This window comes from Caenorhabditis remanei, chromosome V, assembly GCF_010183535.1.
Source record: "Caenorhabditis remanei strain PX506 chromosome V, whole genome shotgun sequence".
Taxonomy (NCBI): Eukaryota; Metazoa; Nematoda; class Chromadorea; order Rhabditida; family Rhabditidae; genus Caenorhabditis; species Caenorhabditis remanei.
The window spans coordinates 10,729,941-10,746,991 of record NC_071332.1 but is presented as its reverse complement, the minus strand read 5'-3'; the positions used below and the strand labels follow the sequence as shown (position 1 = coordinate 10,746,991).

The window sequence follows — 17,051 nt, the reverse complement described above, 5'->3', positions numbered from 1 at the left end:
AAGGCCGCTGTGTATAAAGCTGTCTGTGTTGCAAAGTCGTACAAAAAACGAGTGGGATGTAAGGGATACACACATTTTATACTTGAAAATGGTGGAGATTTTGGGGGAGAATGTGATAAAAAAGGAATAACAGGGAAGGGTAGAACACAACACGAGGAAAGAAGAAGAGAACGTTGAGAATAGATGGATGGGAAAAATAGGAAAGAAATGAATGAAACCAGTGTGTGAATTCTAATTTTGGTAGCATACCAACACTGAATAGTTAGAAACACAAGAAAACAGAAATAATTGGTCAGATACTGTTTTTAAAACATCATGAGAATAAATGGTGAATGGAGAGCGACATAGACCGAGACCAGCTCGAATGGTCGCCGAAGAAAAACAAATGGAAACAGTTGACTGAAAAGCTCAATTTTGAATCAGGAGGAATGGGATAGTTTCTTGGGGGAAGATTTACAACGACCGGATGAATGAATAAAATAAAATAAGATAGATTTATATTTGATGAAGAAATAACAGTATGATACAGCTGCAATGAGTTATAGGAGATTTGTCGACGGATGAATGATGAAAAAGAATTGGGATTGATTTTTACCCGGATCAGAATGAATTAAAATAATGAAGATAGACACAAATAGAGCACTTTTTAGCTCCAAAGTGCATACAAGAGCTTCGAGAGTACGAAGGGGAAACAAAACAAAGAAAAAAGACAAAGCCATCTGAAGGCACCTAGAACTAAATGATAATGTTGAGGAATGAGGTAGAAAAAATACATTTAGACCTCAGAAACAGTTGGATTGGTAGCTGGAGCAGATTCTTCTGTTCTACTTCTCTTTGGATCATTGGGGTCGCAGCCATCACTGGTTCGTTTGCGACTGAACTCTTGAGCTGAAACTCCCTCTCCGCCGTTCTCGTTGGTCACCGATGATCCGTTTCCTGAGTCGTATTTCTCCTCGTTACTTGTTGACGAGACATCATTGTATTCAGGTGAATCAACTTTCTTTCCGTCTTTCACAGACTCTTTGTCACTTTCAGGACTGCCAGTGGACGATGAAGGTACAGCATCTGGTGATGGCAACTCCTCATCCGAATCATCGGATTCGTCGTAATCTACGAGTGACTGAAAAGAAAATGTTATGTTGACTACTGAGAAAATTAGTTTTTAAAATTTTCTATTGAGAATAAAAACTCACTTTGACTGTTGGAGTTGGGCTGCTCTCTTTATTATTCTGAGATGAAGTTACTTCGTCCTCTCTTGATGGACCTGGTGATGAAGAGCTGGCTCTTGGCGAAGATGAAGGAGACGGCGTACGAGACGAAGAATTATCGCTGTTAACCTGAAAGGCTTTTTTAGAATTGTTTCTACTATCTCTATTTTGCAACTTACCTTAATTACAATTTTCTTTTCAGAATTATTAATAACAGCGGCAGAGCCTCCTCCAAACACAGGTGATTCATCCTCGTCAAAAGCGTTTTTCCGTTTCAAAAGTGAAGGGAACATTGGCTCGATTCCAGTTTTTCTCTGACCGGATTCTTCCTTCTTCGGAGAAACTGTTACCGAGTCTTTCTCGATTGACTCAAGCATTGTTCCAACTTCCAAGTCACCTTCATCCTCATCAAACCACTGATCTTCATTACGATCCTTGCGGAAACTTCTCGGACTAGCCATTGAATTATCTTCGGAGCGAACACTCATCGTCTCTTCACGGTCGCGATGTTGATCATAGCGTATCTTAATCTCCTTGAATGTCTTCACATAGTTCACCGACTCGACTATTTCCATGTGATTCTCAACTACATACTTAATGATTGGGCGGACGTCTTCGCTTTTTACGAAATCAAACAAATGCAAGACTGCAGAGTTAATGATGTTGTAGCGATTCCCATTTTTCCGGAAGCATTCCATGACTGGATCAATGACCTTCTCTTTGACGATGTAACGTATGTACTTATCGTCTTTAACAGATACCACACGTTGAAGAAGCTTGAGTGCAGATAAGACTAGGAACGAGTGTTTCGATTTGAGCAGGACGAGCACTTTATTCATCAGGTCATTGGAGACACATCTTTGCCTCATTGAAAACGAGTGATGCTCAACACAGAACGTCAGAAGGCGGAGAACAACCGATTGACGATTGGCCATCATGTAGTCGTCCTTTTTAATAACACCTCCGCTGACATTTTCGAGCATTGGTTTGAGAAGCGTATCGAAACATCGGTTATAAAACAGGTGTAAAAATTCGCTTCTCTCGGACTTGACCGTAGTCATGTTCTCTGGATCAAGAAGAGTTTTCATGATCTGAAAATGTAACTTTTATAGAGAATTGATTCAGAAATTTACTCACCAAAATCATCTCTGATCCTGAAGTCAGATGTACATCGATGTCGGTGAGCAAATGATTGATCATCCTATTCAGAAGCACATCTTCGTTCTTATCCTTATTTTTAGCTTGTTTGAGCAAGTAATCACGAATCATTTGAGCGTTACTATCCACCATTGTTCTTAGAACATCAACCATCACAGCTCTCGTTTCGTGATCAGGTGATTTGAAGGAAGGTTCCAGAGAGTCGAGAATATCGCTATTGCACATGTTTTGGAGCTGTAACTACAAAATATTATTTTTGAGAAAAGCCGACCGCCTAACACACTACTTTGAAGAAGGTTTCCTTCGTGGCAGCAGGTCCATTCGATGGAATGCTTGTGCTTAAACTTATCATCTCCTTCAGGAACAAAACCAAATCTCGACGTCGAATCACTTCTGTTTCGTCGCTTTTTAGTTGTCCGAATAACTCGGACATTGCTTTTTTGTCTTTTTGTAGCATTGATACAATGTCTACTCGACAGAAAAACACATGACTTCCAAGGGTAGAGAGGAGGTTTTCTTCAAAAAGGCCCAAACTCGGAAGGCAAGCATCCTGTATGTATTGCGCACGATATAGACGATGAATCTTATCACACAGTTCATCACTGGTAATGTTAAGCACCTCGCGGTACTTAGCTTTCTTGTAAACGAAATCACGGTGCTTGCGTGGATGCTTATAGGCTGGATCGAACTCGAACATTCCAATGACTTCCTTTATGTTGCTGTCGTCGAGAAGCATCTCAATGACAGTGTTCCGATTGAGCATAAACAAGTTCTTGACGATCGAGTAAAATGTTCGGAGTCCTTCTGTGTGCTCTATATCCTCGCACATCCGAAAAACTTCACACAACTTGGAAACAACACTGAAAAATGATCACAAATGAATCGATCAAAAATGTGTTCTTATACTCACTTATCATTCTCAATGGCCATCGTCATTTTTTCTCTTGCACTGTTAGAAGATAAATGCATATGAAGTAAAGCGTCAAGTTCGCTCAGCCGCCCTATTTCAATCGGAGGAAGTGATAGTCGGCTAGCAGACGATGCCATATCTCCAGCATCGCTATCGTCCCCGTCATCGAATGTAGCATCTGGATCGCCAGGATCTCTTCCCTGTACTTCGCATATTTTTTGCCACAGCTCTTCACATCCAGACTTTTCTTGAAACGACAACGCCAAATCCATAACATCCGTTTCGGACCATACAATCAGTGTCTCCTAAATTACGTTAAGATGAAAACGAGAAGGAAAATTTAGTGATACGACGATTTACTTGTATCGCATATCGAGCTCATCGAGCAACCAAACTTACCACACGAAGCACATTCACTCTCAACTCTAAACGCTTAGGTTTTGTTTGCTGCTCTAACATTTATTTACATTTTAACCGATACATTTCACTCGTCCGTCTTGTTGCACATAGTGTTTTCAATAAAAAAAAATTGGAACCGCAACACTAACATTATTCTCGAACATGTTGACGTGGCAGAAATTTCCATACGAAAAGACAGATTGACTGGAGCTGCAGCCACTGTTATCGTCATTATTAGTCGGTGCAGATAATGGAGAATCGAACAAGGAACACGACGAGGTAGAAGGTGTAGAGGAGGGCGAAGACGACGATGGCGAGAAGCAGGATGAAGAAGAACATGTGTGTCCCGACATTTTAGAAGCTACTCAAGAAAACGTTTACTATTGTGGCTGTAGACTAGGATAAAACGCATGAAGATGGAAGAAATACACTAGTGAAAGCGAGTTTGTTGAAAGTGTGAAAAGAGACAAGTCGTTCAAAAACACGTGAGATAGAGATGCCGGGAGGGCAGCAAAATGCAAAGAAAATGAGGAAAAGGAAGAAACAGCAGTGGTGGCGGGGTTGGGTAAAAAAGAGGGGGAAAAGAGAGCAACTCGATAAGAGACCGAAAAAAGGTCGCAAGTTGTCTGGAGTCGTCACAAAAAAGCTCCACAGCAACGAACCCTTTTGCATTGAAATGAACACCTTGCACAAACCAGTTACTAAATGACATGATCATGGAAAACTTTCTCGAGTCATGAGACAGATCTATTGGGAAGTCCTAAACCTGTATGTTTTGAAACCTCCTCGAGAATAGTAATCAAGATATTAAAGAATACAAAAAAAAACAAAGCGGATAAGCCGATTGTGAGCTATATACAATTAATCTTAGAATTCTTGAACAGATAAGTTTATGTTTTTTTTAATTAACATAAAAGTCTGAATTAGAAGTAACAAAATTCACATAGAGAAAGCGAATGAGAAGTTACATTGAGAGGAACGCTGCCGCTTCTGCACTAGAAATCTTGGAAAGCAGCCGAAAAACGCCAGAGTAGACGACGACGATGTCATCGTTGCTTCTCCGTTTTCTATTCGGAAGGGGTGCCCTCTCTTTGTCGCTTCTCATGGATGGTAGGCACCCCAGGATAGATAGAGGATGAAGGCATGTGAACACGCTCCTATCTACGTACACTCTTTACAAAACACACTCCATGACGGACAACTGCTTTTGCTGTTGCTGCTTCTACTGTGGCTAAGGCCTCCTTGGTGTTGCTGCCTACTCTTCGTCGCCTATTTCGGCATATCTTTTTTGCGTGCTTCCGCGATGCAGCATGCTTCCTCACTCGTTTTCTCTTCGACAACACCGCTGCGCTCACTGACTTCTCAAAACAATTATTTTGACTGAGCGACCCGCCCGAGAGAAAAAAGGAGAAAGACACGGAGCGCACACATCACATCCACAAGAATTTTTAAACCTTAACACGGAAAGCATTCATCACATGTTGCCGCTTCATTTTCAAGCTTTAACTAAAAAATTTTGGATTCAACCAACCAAGCTTGTTTTGGAGCTCACAAATAATTCGTTGAATATAACTGGAATACGAAATGGTGAGCATTTACAGAGTTCCGAAATCGTACAAATTGAGAGAAGAGACCATGGGTACAAGGGCATTTCTCGACAGCAACTCTAACAATTGCCTATTGCGTGGAAGGATATTGTACTCGTATAGATTTCTCGAACTAAAGAAAAAAAACTATTTTAAATTTGTCTGACACCTGTAAGACAAATAACTGTTATGGGAGTGTGAGCCGGGGACAAAATGATAGAAGTGAGACTTTCTATAGGATTGGAATATAGACAAAGAAGTAATTCTATATTAATCGATATCTAATAGGAACTAATCTAGGATTACGAATCAATTTTATTTGCCTTGATCAGAAAAACAATCAAGTCTCTAGTTTTATGAGCCGTAAAAAGAAGTAAGCTTTTCACACATTCACCAGTCACTATTACAAAATCTCACCTGCTGTTTTTGATAGACAGTATCCAACATAATCCGTGACTCGAGAATGTTTTTATCTGAAATTATCAAGTTTTAAGTGATAAATAAAAAGCTACTCACTCTGTCCTTCCAATCGAACTAAAACCATAGTTTGACCGGCGTTCGAAGGAGAACCATCTTCTGCGGTTACTTGATAAGTGACGACGTGCCCGGTTCCCCTATCTTCCCAAATTCTCTGATCACAAAGTACATATAGTTTCACTCGATTAGAAGCATCCTGAAACCAAAAGTTGTGAAATCAAAAGTTAAAATTTCATTTACAACTTACCCTTTTTATCTCAATGTGATCCAAAATGTGCTCTCTGTTCGTGAGCTTCGAACCAGAACTATTCTCTTTTCCGTCCGATTTTTCTCTTTTTTTCGGACTTTGCTTATCACTCTTTCTCTTTATATGACCGTTGGTCTGCTCAGCATCTTTCTTTTTGGACTCCTTCTCTTCCTTTGCTTCTTTCTTGGGAGATGGTGTTTTTTCTTTGTCACTTTCTTTTTTTTCCTGATTCTTATCCAGATCTTTTTCAGTTTTCTGTTTTTCTTCTGCTACCGTATCTTTCTCTTTTTCTTCATCTTCTTCTTTCACTTCTCCGTCCTTCGAACCTTCCTCTTCTTTAACGTCCTCCTTTTTATCTGGTTTGACTCCATCTCCCTTCTTTTCAGCATCGAGGACTTCTTTTTGGGGTGTATCGTCCGCTGTCAGTACATCATTGTCTTCAGTTTTGACTATAACATCTGCCTTCTCCTCTGATTCGTCATCTTTTTTATCCATTTCTACGTTCTCTTCTGGGTCTTCTTGCTTCTCTTCACTAGTTTCCAACGTTGCCGTTTCCATGGCAACCTCCGTATCAACAGAAAGCGCCTTCTCCCCTTCATCTACTTCCATTTGTTCGGTGTTACTATCCTGTAAAATTTAAAAAACTGAACTGATATTTCGTACATCTGCAAAAAATACACTTCACGGAAAAATCGTTTGTGACCTCAAATGTACACAGTGAAATCTTTGTGGCTTCTCTATATAAAAGAATAAACAAGGTCTCGGAAAAAAGACGAAAAAAACGTGCAGAGTGTCAACAATAACAACCTTCCACCCTCACCTTGTCATTTCCCTCATCCTTGACACTATCAAATGAACTTGTCCCAGTCTCCATAGGATCATCAGAGACTCCGTTTGTGTCCGACATTCCTGAAAATCATAAAATCTTAATTCAAGAAATAAGCGGGCGAGGAAAAAAGTTGAACGAAGAGAAAAACCATTCAAACGCCTCAGGGGATTCAGTTAATAAGAGACAAGAAAGAAACACGTCATGTTGATATGGTGACAATCACGCGTCTCACGTCTTCAGAGATGGAGACAGCTCGCAAAAAAAGTGCGGACTGCGACACGAGTATCATCTTCAACTGTTATAACACTTTAGTTCAAACACCGGAAAGTGAGAAAAAAAACTATTAATTAAGAAACGCAGGAGGAGAGAGAAATAGAGAACGCTTGATCGGCAGTTGTTATCTGATCTGCCTTTTGAAAAATAAATAAACCTGCAAAATTATTGTTCGCGTAAAGCATGAAGTCGCTATTAGTATTTCTTAAATCAGCTAGCATGTGACCAAGCAAAGATTCTTAATTCGTTCTTTGAGGAACAAAAAAAGTAGACTTAAAAATAGATCTTTCATGTTTTCATGGATATTACTTCAAATTAAGAACACTTTTCGGAAAACAAAAAATAGTAGAGCGAGTTTTTTGGAAGTTGCCGGCTTGTTCTTGATGATAAATGCCAACTTTTTTTCTAGCCATAATTGGCCTAGTGATAATCATGCTTACTAAACAGAAATACGTCAATCTTAAATAGTTTCCAATTATATAAGTTCTCATTGAATATACTGAACGATTCTATTTTGAAGCGACATTTGTTTATTATGGAAAGTTTTTGATCTTTGAAATTTATGCGCGAACAAAATAAACATACCCGGTGTACTAAAGTCTAGCTGACGCATGTTGTGATTAAGGTGGGTATATTCCGAGAATTATGGATTCTGAAGAAGTTGAAGAAAACCGATAAAAATTTGCATACTTGTCAAATGACGGGCCGGCCCGGCCCGTCTCGTCAGGGATGTGGGATTTTTGAGAAAAATTTTCAATTTTTTTTTCAATTTTCAATTTTTCATGCGGAAAAATTGACAAAAAGACACTCATATTATTCTATGAGAGAAGTCTGAGTTCATCTTGGTACACCTTTAGTCAAATTTGAAAAAAAAACTGAAAAAAAAATTGAAAAAAAATTCCCTCCAAAAAGACGGGCCTGACGGGCCGGGCCGGACGTTTTGAAAAAAAAGCCCGGCCCAGCCCGGCCCTTGACAATTATGAAAATTTGTATACTAATGGCGGAAAGTTCATTTTTTGCCGCGTCCGATTTTTTTATTCTGGGTGAAGGTCATCTGAAAGAACCGTAGGTGTGAAATCTCTGTCCTGATAAGCGGGACGAACCGAAAAAACATGAAGAAGAACGTCTGTAAGGAGGTGACAAGAAACAAATTGGCAGTCAGCCCAAAATCGATTACGTCACTTCACTGCGAAAAGAAACGAAGAGGCTCGCCTTTTGATAAAAAATTTTTTTAGTTGAGAGAGCGGAGAGAAAAAAGAGAAAAAAGTGGCGAAAAACGGAGGCGCGCGCGAACCGCGTCGCACACGAGGGCATTAACCGCCGGGTCTCGCACCGATTGTGACGTCATAGTGACGAAAGAGTGGAGACGCAGACGCTTTCCGATGACTCATGTCTGTTTTGATTCAGCCAATTTTCAGCTTTTTCCTTATTTCGTGAGGTTTATTTTTTCATATATAATGTTCATCCATCATATTAAATTATTAGCTTATTCTGTTCTCGAATGAGATAAAACTGTTAAAAAATTAAATTGAATGTTTTAAATAGTGACCAATTTTAAAATATAGCAAGACCAGGTAATGCACAATTTCGCAATTCTGATTGTAGTTTTTGCTCCGCCCTCTTCAAAATCACCCGACTCTGGTCGAATCGGTCTTTCAATAGCAACGAAGACCTCTCCATTGTACTCGTAGAATTTTTATAATTTATATCTTTAACTTTTTCTCGATTTGTGTGTTGAGCTTATATTTCGGCATTTTCAGCTTTCGTTTCTAATTTCAAAATATTTTCAGAATGAACCGGATTTTCGGAACGGCGAAGAAAGTGCCACCACCAGATCTTAACAATGCCATATCTAATGTTGAATCGAGAAGCGAGAGTATCGATAAAAAAATCCAGAAGCTCGATCAGGATTTGATGAAGCTTCGTGATCAAATGTCAAAGCTGCGTGAAGGTCCAAGCAAAAACTTGATAAAACAGAAAGCATTAAGGTAAATATCGTTTCAGTATCAATTTATTCATGTTTAAAAATTTAAGGATTCTGAAACAAAAGAGAATGTATGAAAATCAAAAGGGTCAACTGGACCAACAATGCTTCAACATGGATCAGAGTAATTTTGCCATTCAAGGAATGAAGGACAACCAAGTGACAGTAGCTGCAATGAAAGAAGGATTGAAGACAATGCAAAAAGAGTACAAGAAGATGAACATCGACAAAATTGAAGATCTTCAAGATCAAATGGAAGACATGTTGGATATGAACAACGAAATTCAGGAAGCGATGAGCAGACAATATGATACACCAGATGTAAGTGCACTCCTTTTTTGATGTTTGAAGTAGGATTTTTATTGATAAAATTTCAGATTGATGAGGCAGATCTTGAAGCCGAATTGGCTATGTTAGGAGACGAGTTGGATATCGGAGAGGCGGATACAAACTACCTTGATGAAGCACTCGCTGCTCCAACTGTTCCCGCTGATAAACCAAAAACGAGGGTTGCGGAAGGTCTTGAAGTAGATGAATTTGGACTTCCCAAGTTGCCAGCCTAATTTCTCGTCGACTTTTTGTACATTTCAATAACGATTTTTATGAGTGTATTCCTTGTACATTCTTTTAAATTCCAAAAATTGTTTATATGGCACTTAAACTTTAAATATTCCCCAAGTCCGGTCCACATTTTTCTGTATATGTTATAAAAGTTTGTGATTATTCAGCTACAGTTTTGAGGCATGTACTACAACTTGATCATCCTTTTGGAGTTCTGCAATCGATCGAAAACCAGAGAGCTGCATTGAATGACGGAATTCAGATTGGAGAATTCCGAGGACGGCGGCCACACCCGACGAACCCTAAACATTGATGATTGAACACTACGTGGCAGAGAGAAAATACCGATGTGGCGAGTCCCCAGAGAACGGGACGGCCCACGAAAACACCCCGTGCTCCGAGAGCCACAGCTTTGAAAATGTCTCGACCATTTCGTACACCGCCATCCATCCAAACAGGGATTCGCTTGTCAACTGCTCGAAGCACGCCCGGTAGAGCTTCGATCTAAAATGTTTCAAGGCGAAATAGATATTCCGAACTCAATTAGGAAAAATTACTGTAGCTATAGAGCTATCCATTTGACGTCCTCCATGATTTGAAACGATAATTCCATCAACTCCAGCTCCCAGAGCAAGCAATGCATCATCTCCTCTCATTACCCCTTTCACAATTACCGGCAATATAGTTTTTCTAAAAAATACTTCTATTCGACCGTTTCGTTTTGTCAGAAAATCTTACGTTCGAATCCATTCAAGAGTTTTCCAATCAAGAGATGGGTCAATCTGCGAGCTAACATATTGCATGAATCCAGATTCTCCAGTGTGCCCTTTTGGCATTTCGGCTTGAGTATTCGACTCAAAATTCGCGAATTTCAGATGTTTAGGAAGAGAAAATTTATTGTAAGTGTCCTTTAGACGACGTCCAAGAACTGGGGTGTCGACAGTCAAAACTAGAGCTTCGACTCCGGCAGCTTCAGCACGATGGATCAGTTTTTCCGTCACTTTTCTGTCTTTGTAGACGTAGAGCTTAAAACGAGAAGTCGGGTAGATATAGAGATCTCACAATTTACCTGAAACCAGAGAGTTGCCCCGACTATTTTTGCCTCTTTCCCAATATCTTCAATGGATGTTGTAGACCAAGAACTACAAATCATAATGGATTTACTTGCAGCTGCTCCTCGGACAGTGCTCAATTCTCCATCCTTTGTTGCCATTTTTTGAAATGCTGTTGGAGCAATTCCAACTGGAAAATCTACTTTTTTTCCATGAAGCCACTCGACAGACGTATCGATTGATTCGACGGATCGAAGACATCTTGGACGGATCAATAGTCTAAAATTGAAAATGAACAAAACTAAAAAGTATGTTTTTTATTAAAAAAGCGAAAAACCAATTAAATTCGACTACAACCTGTGTTTCTTATACACAGTTAAGCCAGTAATTTAGATAAGAAAAACTACAACGTACCGATCGAATGCCGAGACATTTCTTCTCAAAGTCTCTTCTTGTTCTGCACCGCTTTCATAATAGTCTCTGGCTAATTTCACGAGATTTCTTTCCGAATATTTTCGATAGTCTTCAAGAGTCAACAAAACTGGAGGAGTCATCGAAACAACTAACCAAGTTAAGAATGAAAACCTTCAGGTACTATCCGAAACAGAAGAACGTGACTTTATAAGGGGCAGTGGAGACAACAGAGAACAGATAGATTCGTCTTATCAACCATAGATTGTTGGTGAATAAATATATTTATGGGCAGAGAGAACACAAAGAAGACATGTTTCTTTTGAGATAACATAATTGATTCGAATGATCTGAAGAATTGACCACGTGGGTAGAATATGAAAGGAGGAAGATTGTTCAATGGATTTCTATAGATGACCTCAAACGAACAGCTGTCCTCTGATCTTTATCTCTTCCGAAGTCTTCTCTTTTCATTCTGCAAAATCTCTTCTCTGAATGGAAAAAAAAGAGTCCAGACACTTTATATAAATCATCAAAAAGTAAGTAAATACACAAGAAAACACACGTTTTGACAAATAAAAAAGAAGATTTGATAAAGTACAAGTGATCAGTTAACAAGAGCAGACGTGGCCATCTCCTGCACTCCGCACACATTCTTTCCACGATACAATTTGAAATACCCCGATTCTCCCCAAGTTGGTCCCCACGAGTTCTTGACAATCCAGTATGGTTTACGACCGTCTTTACCGTAGCCAACGATGAGAACTCCGTGGTTGAGCATGAATGGTTCACAGAAGATTTTGAATGGATGAACCACTCCATGGCGATAGAATTGAAGAGTGTTCGCGTTAAGACCTGCAAAAATCAAAAATCAGTAAAAGCGAGAATGAGTTCAAAGTAAGAAAGCGGTTTAGAAGAAAGTTTGGGTAAACACAATCACTTTTTTGGGGATTTCCTCTTAACTATATGGTTTGTTTGCTGAATTCCTAGATCAGTCAGTATAAAAGATGAGCAAGAGACAACGGAAAAGTTAAAAGGATAACGAGCCGATCGAAGATGAACCAAACTGTCGGGTGAGCTATTTTGAGATCAATTTATCCGAATATAATACTTTCCTATTTACAGGTTCCTGCTATTAACTGTGATTGCTTGTACTGTAATTCCAAAGGCAGAGGCGCAATATTATAATCTTTACGTGAGTTTCGATAGATACAAATATAAGAAAATTGCAATACTCCAGTCTAGGATTACTGTAATTTTTACCTCGGCTCCACTGCCAAAGTAATGAAATAAAAAATTCCCAATTTCCAAAGAATGTCTAACAGTAATAATTTCAAACTGTCCATAAAAAATGTTGTCTTCGTTTTCAAAATTCTCGTGTTTACAGTACCCCTACTACTCATATTATCCATACTCGTACTACTACTATTACCCTTCATACTACGTGCTTGGAAAACGATCGACCGACAACCGAATGGATCACAAACAGGTCAGTAATAAAGAGAGAACTCCCACTCGAAAGACATCTGAATCTTGCAGGTTGTGGGTGATCAAATGAAGAGAATGACACGTGGAACTCATCAGAAACCGAATTGAGAATAGAATCAGATGGCATTGAAATGGACCAGATGAAAGGGTGGAATCAAGTCATGTTGCAGTTTTATTTTTTGTTTTGATCGAACTTTTTGTGAAACTTTTTGGAATGTTTTCTTTTAGCCATTCGAATGAAACGTTTTAAAATTTTCTTTTGGTTTCTATTTTTGGAGTTGTAATACTGGTTAAACTCGGACTTCTAAACATCACTTAAATTCATGAATATTCCATGTCTCTGACGTCTTCTAGAGATGAATAATTCGGTAATCCAGACTGAGCCTTCAAAAGATAAACACGCTTCTTGATTTACAAACTTATCTTTTGGAAACGTCAGGATTATCTGGAGTTGGCGAGTTCTCAAAAAAGATTTCACTCGAGAAAACAATTTGGACGGCAAGAAAGACTCCAAGGGAAAACACCTCGTAGACTGATTCAGGACTTCTGTACTTCTTCAAGCATCTCACATCTCATATATAGTTAAACATTATATGTATAGTTTTTCGATTGTATTTTATCCAATCATACATTTCCAGACCCTTCTCACTCAACTAGAATTCACTATCATTCTCTTACACTTTCCCACGAGTTCCATCTCTTCTAGTGCTCTGCCTGTTTTCCATTCTCTCCCAACCAACCCACTCGAAATGTTCGTTTACATTCACCTATTTTTTCTTATCTTTTTCTTTCTAATTTGTCTCGATACATTTTACGATAGGCTCGTCAATCTATCCGATTTCGAGTGCTCTTGCTAACTAATGTTGCACATTTTTTCAGAAATATTTTGAAGACGAACCCATCAACGAAACCGAATGCACACAATGCCAGTATTTTCACCGCGGTAAGATTTGCGTTTTCATGCGTTTTTCGGATTTCCAAAGAAAGAAAGTGTTGGAAAATGTAGGTGTATCAATGTTCTATATTTTGAGCACGTATTCGTATATTTCGAACTTCTGAAAACTGAAAACTTTCATGAACCACGCAAAAGTATTTAGTGCAATGTGTTTTAGTGAGATTTCAGATCAAGTAAAAAAGAAAGAAATCATACAGAAACAAAGTGCTCATCATAGTTCATCATGTGTGTAATCAAAAGAAATACGGTCGTCATTTCAAAAGCTAACAAAAGATATCTGATATCTGCGTCTTTCAATATCTCACTCTATCTAGATATGTCTAGCTTTGAAACCCACCATGTCATTTCGGTTTGCTCTTTTCCTGTCTTTTCTTTTCATATCGGATTTATCAGGTGCGCGCGGGCGGCTCACACCTCTATTCCTCTCATTCTGAATTTGATATTTTCAGAGAGCGACCTTCCAGAATGCACCATAGAAAAGGTAAAAACGGATCATCGAATGGAAATGCAGCAGTTGGAAAATCTATTGGAAGGAGGGAAAGTGGAATGGAGGCAATGGCTAGGTTACGGTAGGTTGCATTTTTCTTGAGCCAGTTCTCAAAATTTGAAATTTCAGATACCTGAACAAGAAGCCGTTATGCTTACAGTACAACGTACCGAACTCTGCTTATGCTAGAAAACATTACGCTCCAGGAGCGAAAAGGAAAGAACGTGAGTCATTGAAACATAAAAGATTTCAATTTTTCTCTTTCAAGATTCTTGAAAATAAAATCCAGTAATACCTAACCTCTAAGCATAAATGCTGCCTTCCAGAATCCTTCATCGTTGTAATCTTATGCGGAATTGCCCGATTGATGCAATGGGCTGCCGTGGGAATCCAGCAAGCAACAGTAGATTTTCTGGTGAAACCAGCTCATGAACTGTTTCCAGACGAATTCCCAGAACAGTGAGTCCTCTCTCGAAGACTTGCAATGTTATTACTCTTGTTTCCAGATGTTTCCAAAGTTCTTTCTACCGTAACCCCATTCAAATGAGAAGAAAACCAGGAAAACGAGCGATAGTTCGGAGGACAGATGTATCCAGAATGTTGCATTCAATCAACTTCTAACCCATCATGATCTATGTACCTTTAATTAAATTCTCTCTACGTCAGAGAAAAGATGACACATTTGCACACACTCACACGTGCAAATTTCGGTATTTCTATCTCAAACTTTCCATTTATTATTTGTTCTCGGTCTGTTCCCTCTTTTTTCTCTCTCATATTGATCTTACTCGAGTGTTTTTTGTTGTATATTATGTACCCCCAGTGGATCAAAACAACTATGTACGATAACTATCTCATTGTTTTCAGAATTCAATAAACCGGAGTTCCTATAAAATAACTTACCAATAGAAATTGGTCCCTTGGTTACCAGCCACTTCTGCATTTCCACCTCATCATGAGGAAGTTCGACAGATCCATTGATATAAACGGCAATATCTTTTCTGACCAGGTGACAAGTTTCACCTTTTCCGTCGTATGGATAAGCATCTTCTGGCTCAAGACCGCCCATTCTGATAATCTCTCTGAAATCAATATTGTTTGAATTTGAATAGAACTCACTGGACTCACTTGTAAGCATTACTTGGCAATCCTCCATTACATCCCTGATCAACACCATCACAATCGACCAACTCTTGTTCCGAGAGAGAAACCAACTTGTTCTTTGCCAGGAACCATGCTCCTTCAACATTTCCTGTCGTTGAGAATGCCCAACAACTTCCACAATTTCCTTGATTCTTCACTTGAGTAACTGCTCCTTTGTCTCTCCAATCAAACGATTCTGGAAGATCTTCTTCGGAAATAGTGATGCCTTCCTTCTCGAAATCAGCTTGATCCATTGGATAAACTGGTTGTTCCCATTGATATGGAAGCATTGTTTGTTTGAATTCCATCGTTGTCATATCAGAAAACTTTGTGAATCCATAGACTGCAGTTCCTTGTTCATTCTTCTGAAGCTCTCGGATAGCCTTGGCGTTCCTCTTGAATGTACGGAATCTCTTGAGCACTTCTCTCTTGTTTGAGTATCTCTTCTCGTGTCTGAATAAAAAAATTAGCAAAAAGAGAAAAAAAACTATACTAACCTATCAATAAAATCCAAGAAAGAATTCCAGATGACATAGTCTCTTGGGCGGATGATCTTTGCCTTACGGAGCTCCTGCACAGTTATCGAATCGTCGTCGGTCAGTTGGATTTTACGATGACTGAAAATTGAAAATGGAATATTTCCATAAATTGCACCAAAGCTTACTCAAATTTCTCGATGTTTCTCGTGAACTCCTCTTCACAGTTTCTGATATGAGCCACATCTTTGAGTCCATATCCGTGTCGCTTTACACGACGGTTAATTTCGACTTGACACTTCTGAAAAATGAAATTATTACCAAAAAATAAATTGGTCGAAAATCAAACAACTCAAGATTCACAACTACCGTATTCCTAGTCATCTACTTCAAAAACCTCTCAAATTATATCAGTTTATTCCTGACTCGTTCATGTAATTCAGGGTCACTTAATTTTACAAAATTTTCCCTGACTTCCCAAAATGTCAAAATCAACAGAATCCTCCACATGTCCACAACCTCTTCCTCTCTCTTTTTCCTTTTTTCTCACCTTGAGAGTATCCGTCTTTCGACACTTTCTTTCTTCCTCTTCTCCCTTCTTACAATCCGTTTTTACCAAAGTGACAAAAATGGAATAATGAATTCCACCGGACAACTTCCTCTCCACTTCCCAAGTCTTATCGAGTTCCCACTTGTAGACATCGTTCGATTGCTGGTTGAATTTTTCGACACCTTGTCGCGCGAATCTCTTCAAAAATAGAAAAATGAAGATGATGGACATGACAGATTAGGAGAAAAACTGGTTTGAAATGAAAAAGAAATTGATTACCTCGTAGAGAAGTTGATCTTCTTCGTCAATCGGCAGCACTTTTGAAGTGACTGATAGCAGAGAGACGAGTAGAAATATGAGACAACTTACAGGTTTACCCATTTTTTGTCTGAAAATTATAACAAATGAAATGAAATATTATTTGAGGAATGTGGAAAACAAAAAAAAACAAAAAAGAATGAGTAAAATGGTAGATGAACGTAAAATTCAAAGTAATCAGCGAAGAGAAAACTGTGTGTAACTCCGTTTCAAAACCAATCGATGTAATAATATGAGCCTAGATCTGGAATAAAACTCGATCAAGTTTAGCACTTAAGCAGGATCGATCTCAATTCTAACACACGGATTAATTAATATCTCATCTAAAAATTTCTCAACCGATACGAATGAGTCCACCAGAAAAGCGAAGAAAGACAAAATTCAAGAAAATATAGCAAAAACAACAGATTCACATAACCCGTGACAATTTCGAAACGATTGAAATTTCTGGAAGAATGATCAAAAATCAATTTAGAATATTTTCAATGATGAATTACAAGCTTGTTTACTAATATTCATATACTCTATCGTCAAATTTA

General features: G+C 38.7%; 5 protein-coding genes across 5 annotated transcripts; 3 read left to right on the top strand and 2 right to left on the bottom strand.

The window, feature by feature from the left end:
* Positions 1-8,878: 8,878 nt before the first annotated feature.
* Positions 8,879-9,634, top strand: GCK72_018888 (uncharacterized protein; the record flags this gene model as incomplete). Its single annotated transcript, XM_003115470.1, has 3 exons — positions 8,879-9,075; positions 9,122-9,392; positions 9,449-9,634. 3 exons carry the CDS (start codon positions 8,879-8,881, stop codon positions 9,632-9,634), a joined length of 654 nt encoding a protein of 217 aa, XP_003115518.1.
* A 165-nt stretch (positions 9,635-9,799) lies between these two features.
* GCK72_018887 (uncharacterized protein) lies at positions 9,800-11,238 on the bottom strand (the record flags this gene model as incomplete). The annotated part of the gene is made up of 6 exons (XM_003115721.2): positions 9,800-9,934; positions 9,978-10,136; positions 10,190-10,322; positions 10,371-10,657; positions 10,702-10,963; positions 11,099-11,238. The coding sequence occupies 6 exons, from the start codon at positions 11,236-11,238 to the stop codon at positions 9,800-9,802; spliced, it is 1,116 nt and encodes a 371-aa protein (XP_003115769.1).
* Positions 11,239-11,702: 464 nt separating this feature from the next.
* Positions 11,703-16,575, bottom strand: GCK72_018884 (uncharacterized protein; the record flags this gene model as incomplete). Its single annotated transcript, XM_003115549.2, has 7 exons — positions 11,703-11,950; positions 14,929-15,107; positions 15,154-15,621; positions 15,666-15,785; positions 15,833-15,945; positions 16,195-16,392; positions 16,474-16,575. The coding sequence occupies 7 exons, from the start codon at positions 16,573-16,575 to the stop codon at positions 11,703-11,705; spliced, it is 1,428 nt and encodes a 475-aa protein (XP_003115597.2).
* GCK72_018886 (uncharacterized protein) lies at positions 12,152-12,691 on the top strand (the record flags this gene model as incomplete). Its single annotated transcript, XM_053732782.1, has 4 exons — positions 12,152-12,168; positions 12,221-12,290; positions 12,483-12,584; positions 12,635-12,691. 4 exons carry the CDS (start codon positions 12,152-12,154, stop codon positions 12,689-12,691), a joined length of 246 nt encoding a protein of 81 aa, XP_053581695.1.
* On the top strand, positions 14,004-14,646 carry GCK72_018885 (uncharacterized protein; the record flags this gene model as incomplete). Its single annotated transcript, XM_053732781.1, has 4 exons — positions 14,004-14,107; positions 14,155-14,249; positions 14,352-14,484; positions 14,532-14,646. 4 exons carry the CDS (start codon positions 14,004-14,006, stop codon positions 14,644-14,646), a joined length of 447 nt encoding a protein of 148 aa, XP_053581694.1.
* Positions 16,576-17,051: the final 476 nt, after the last annotated feature.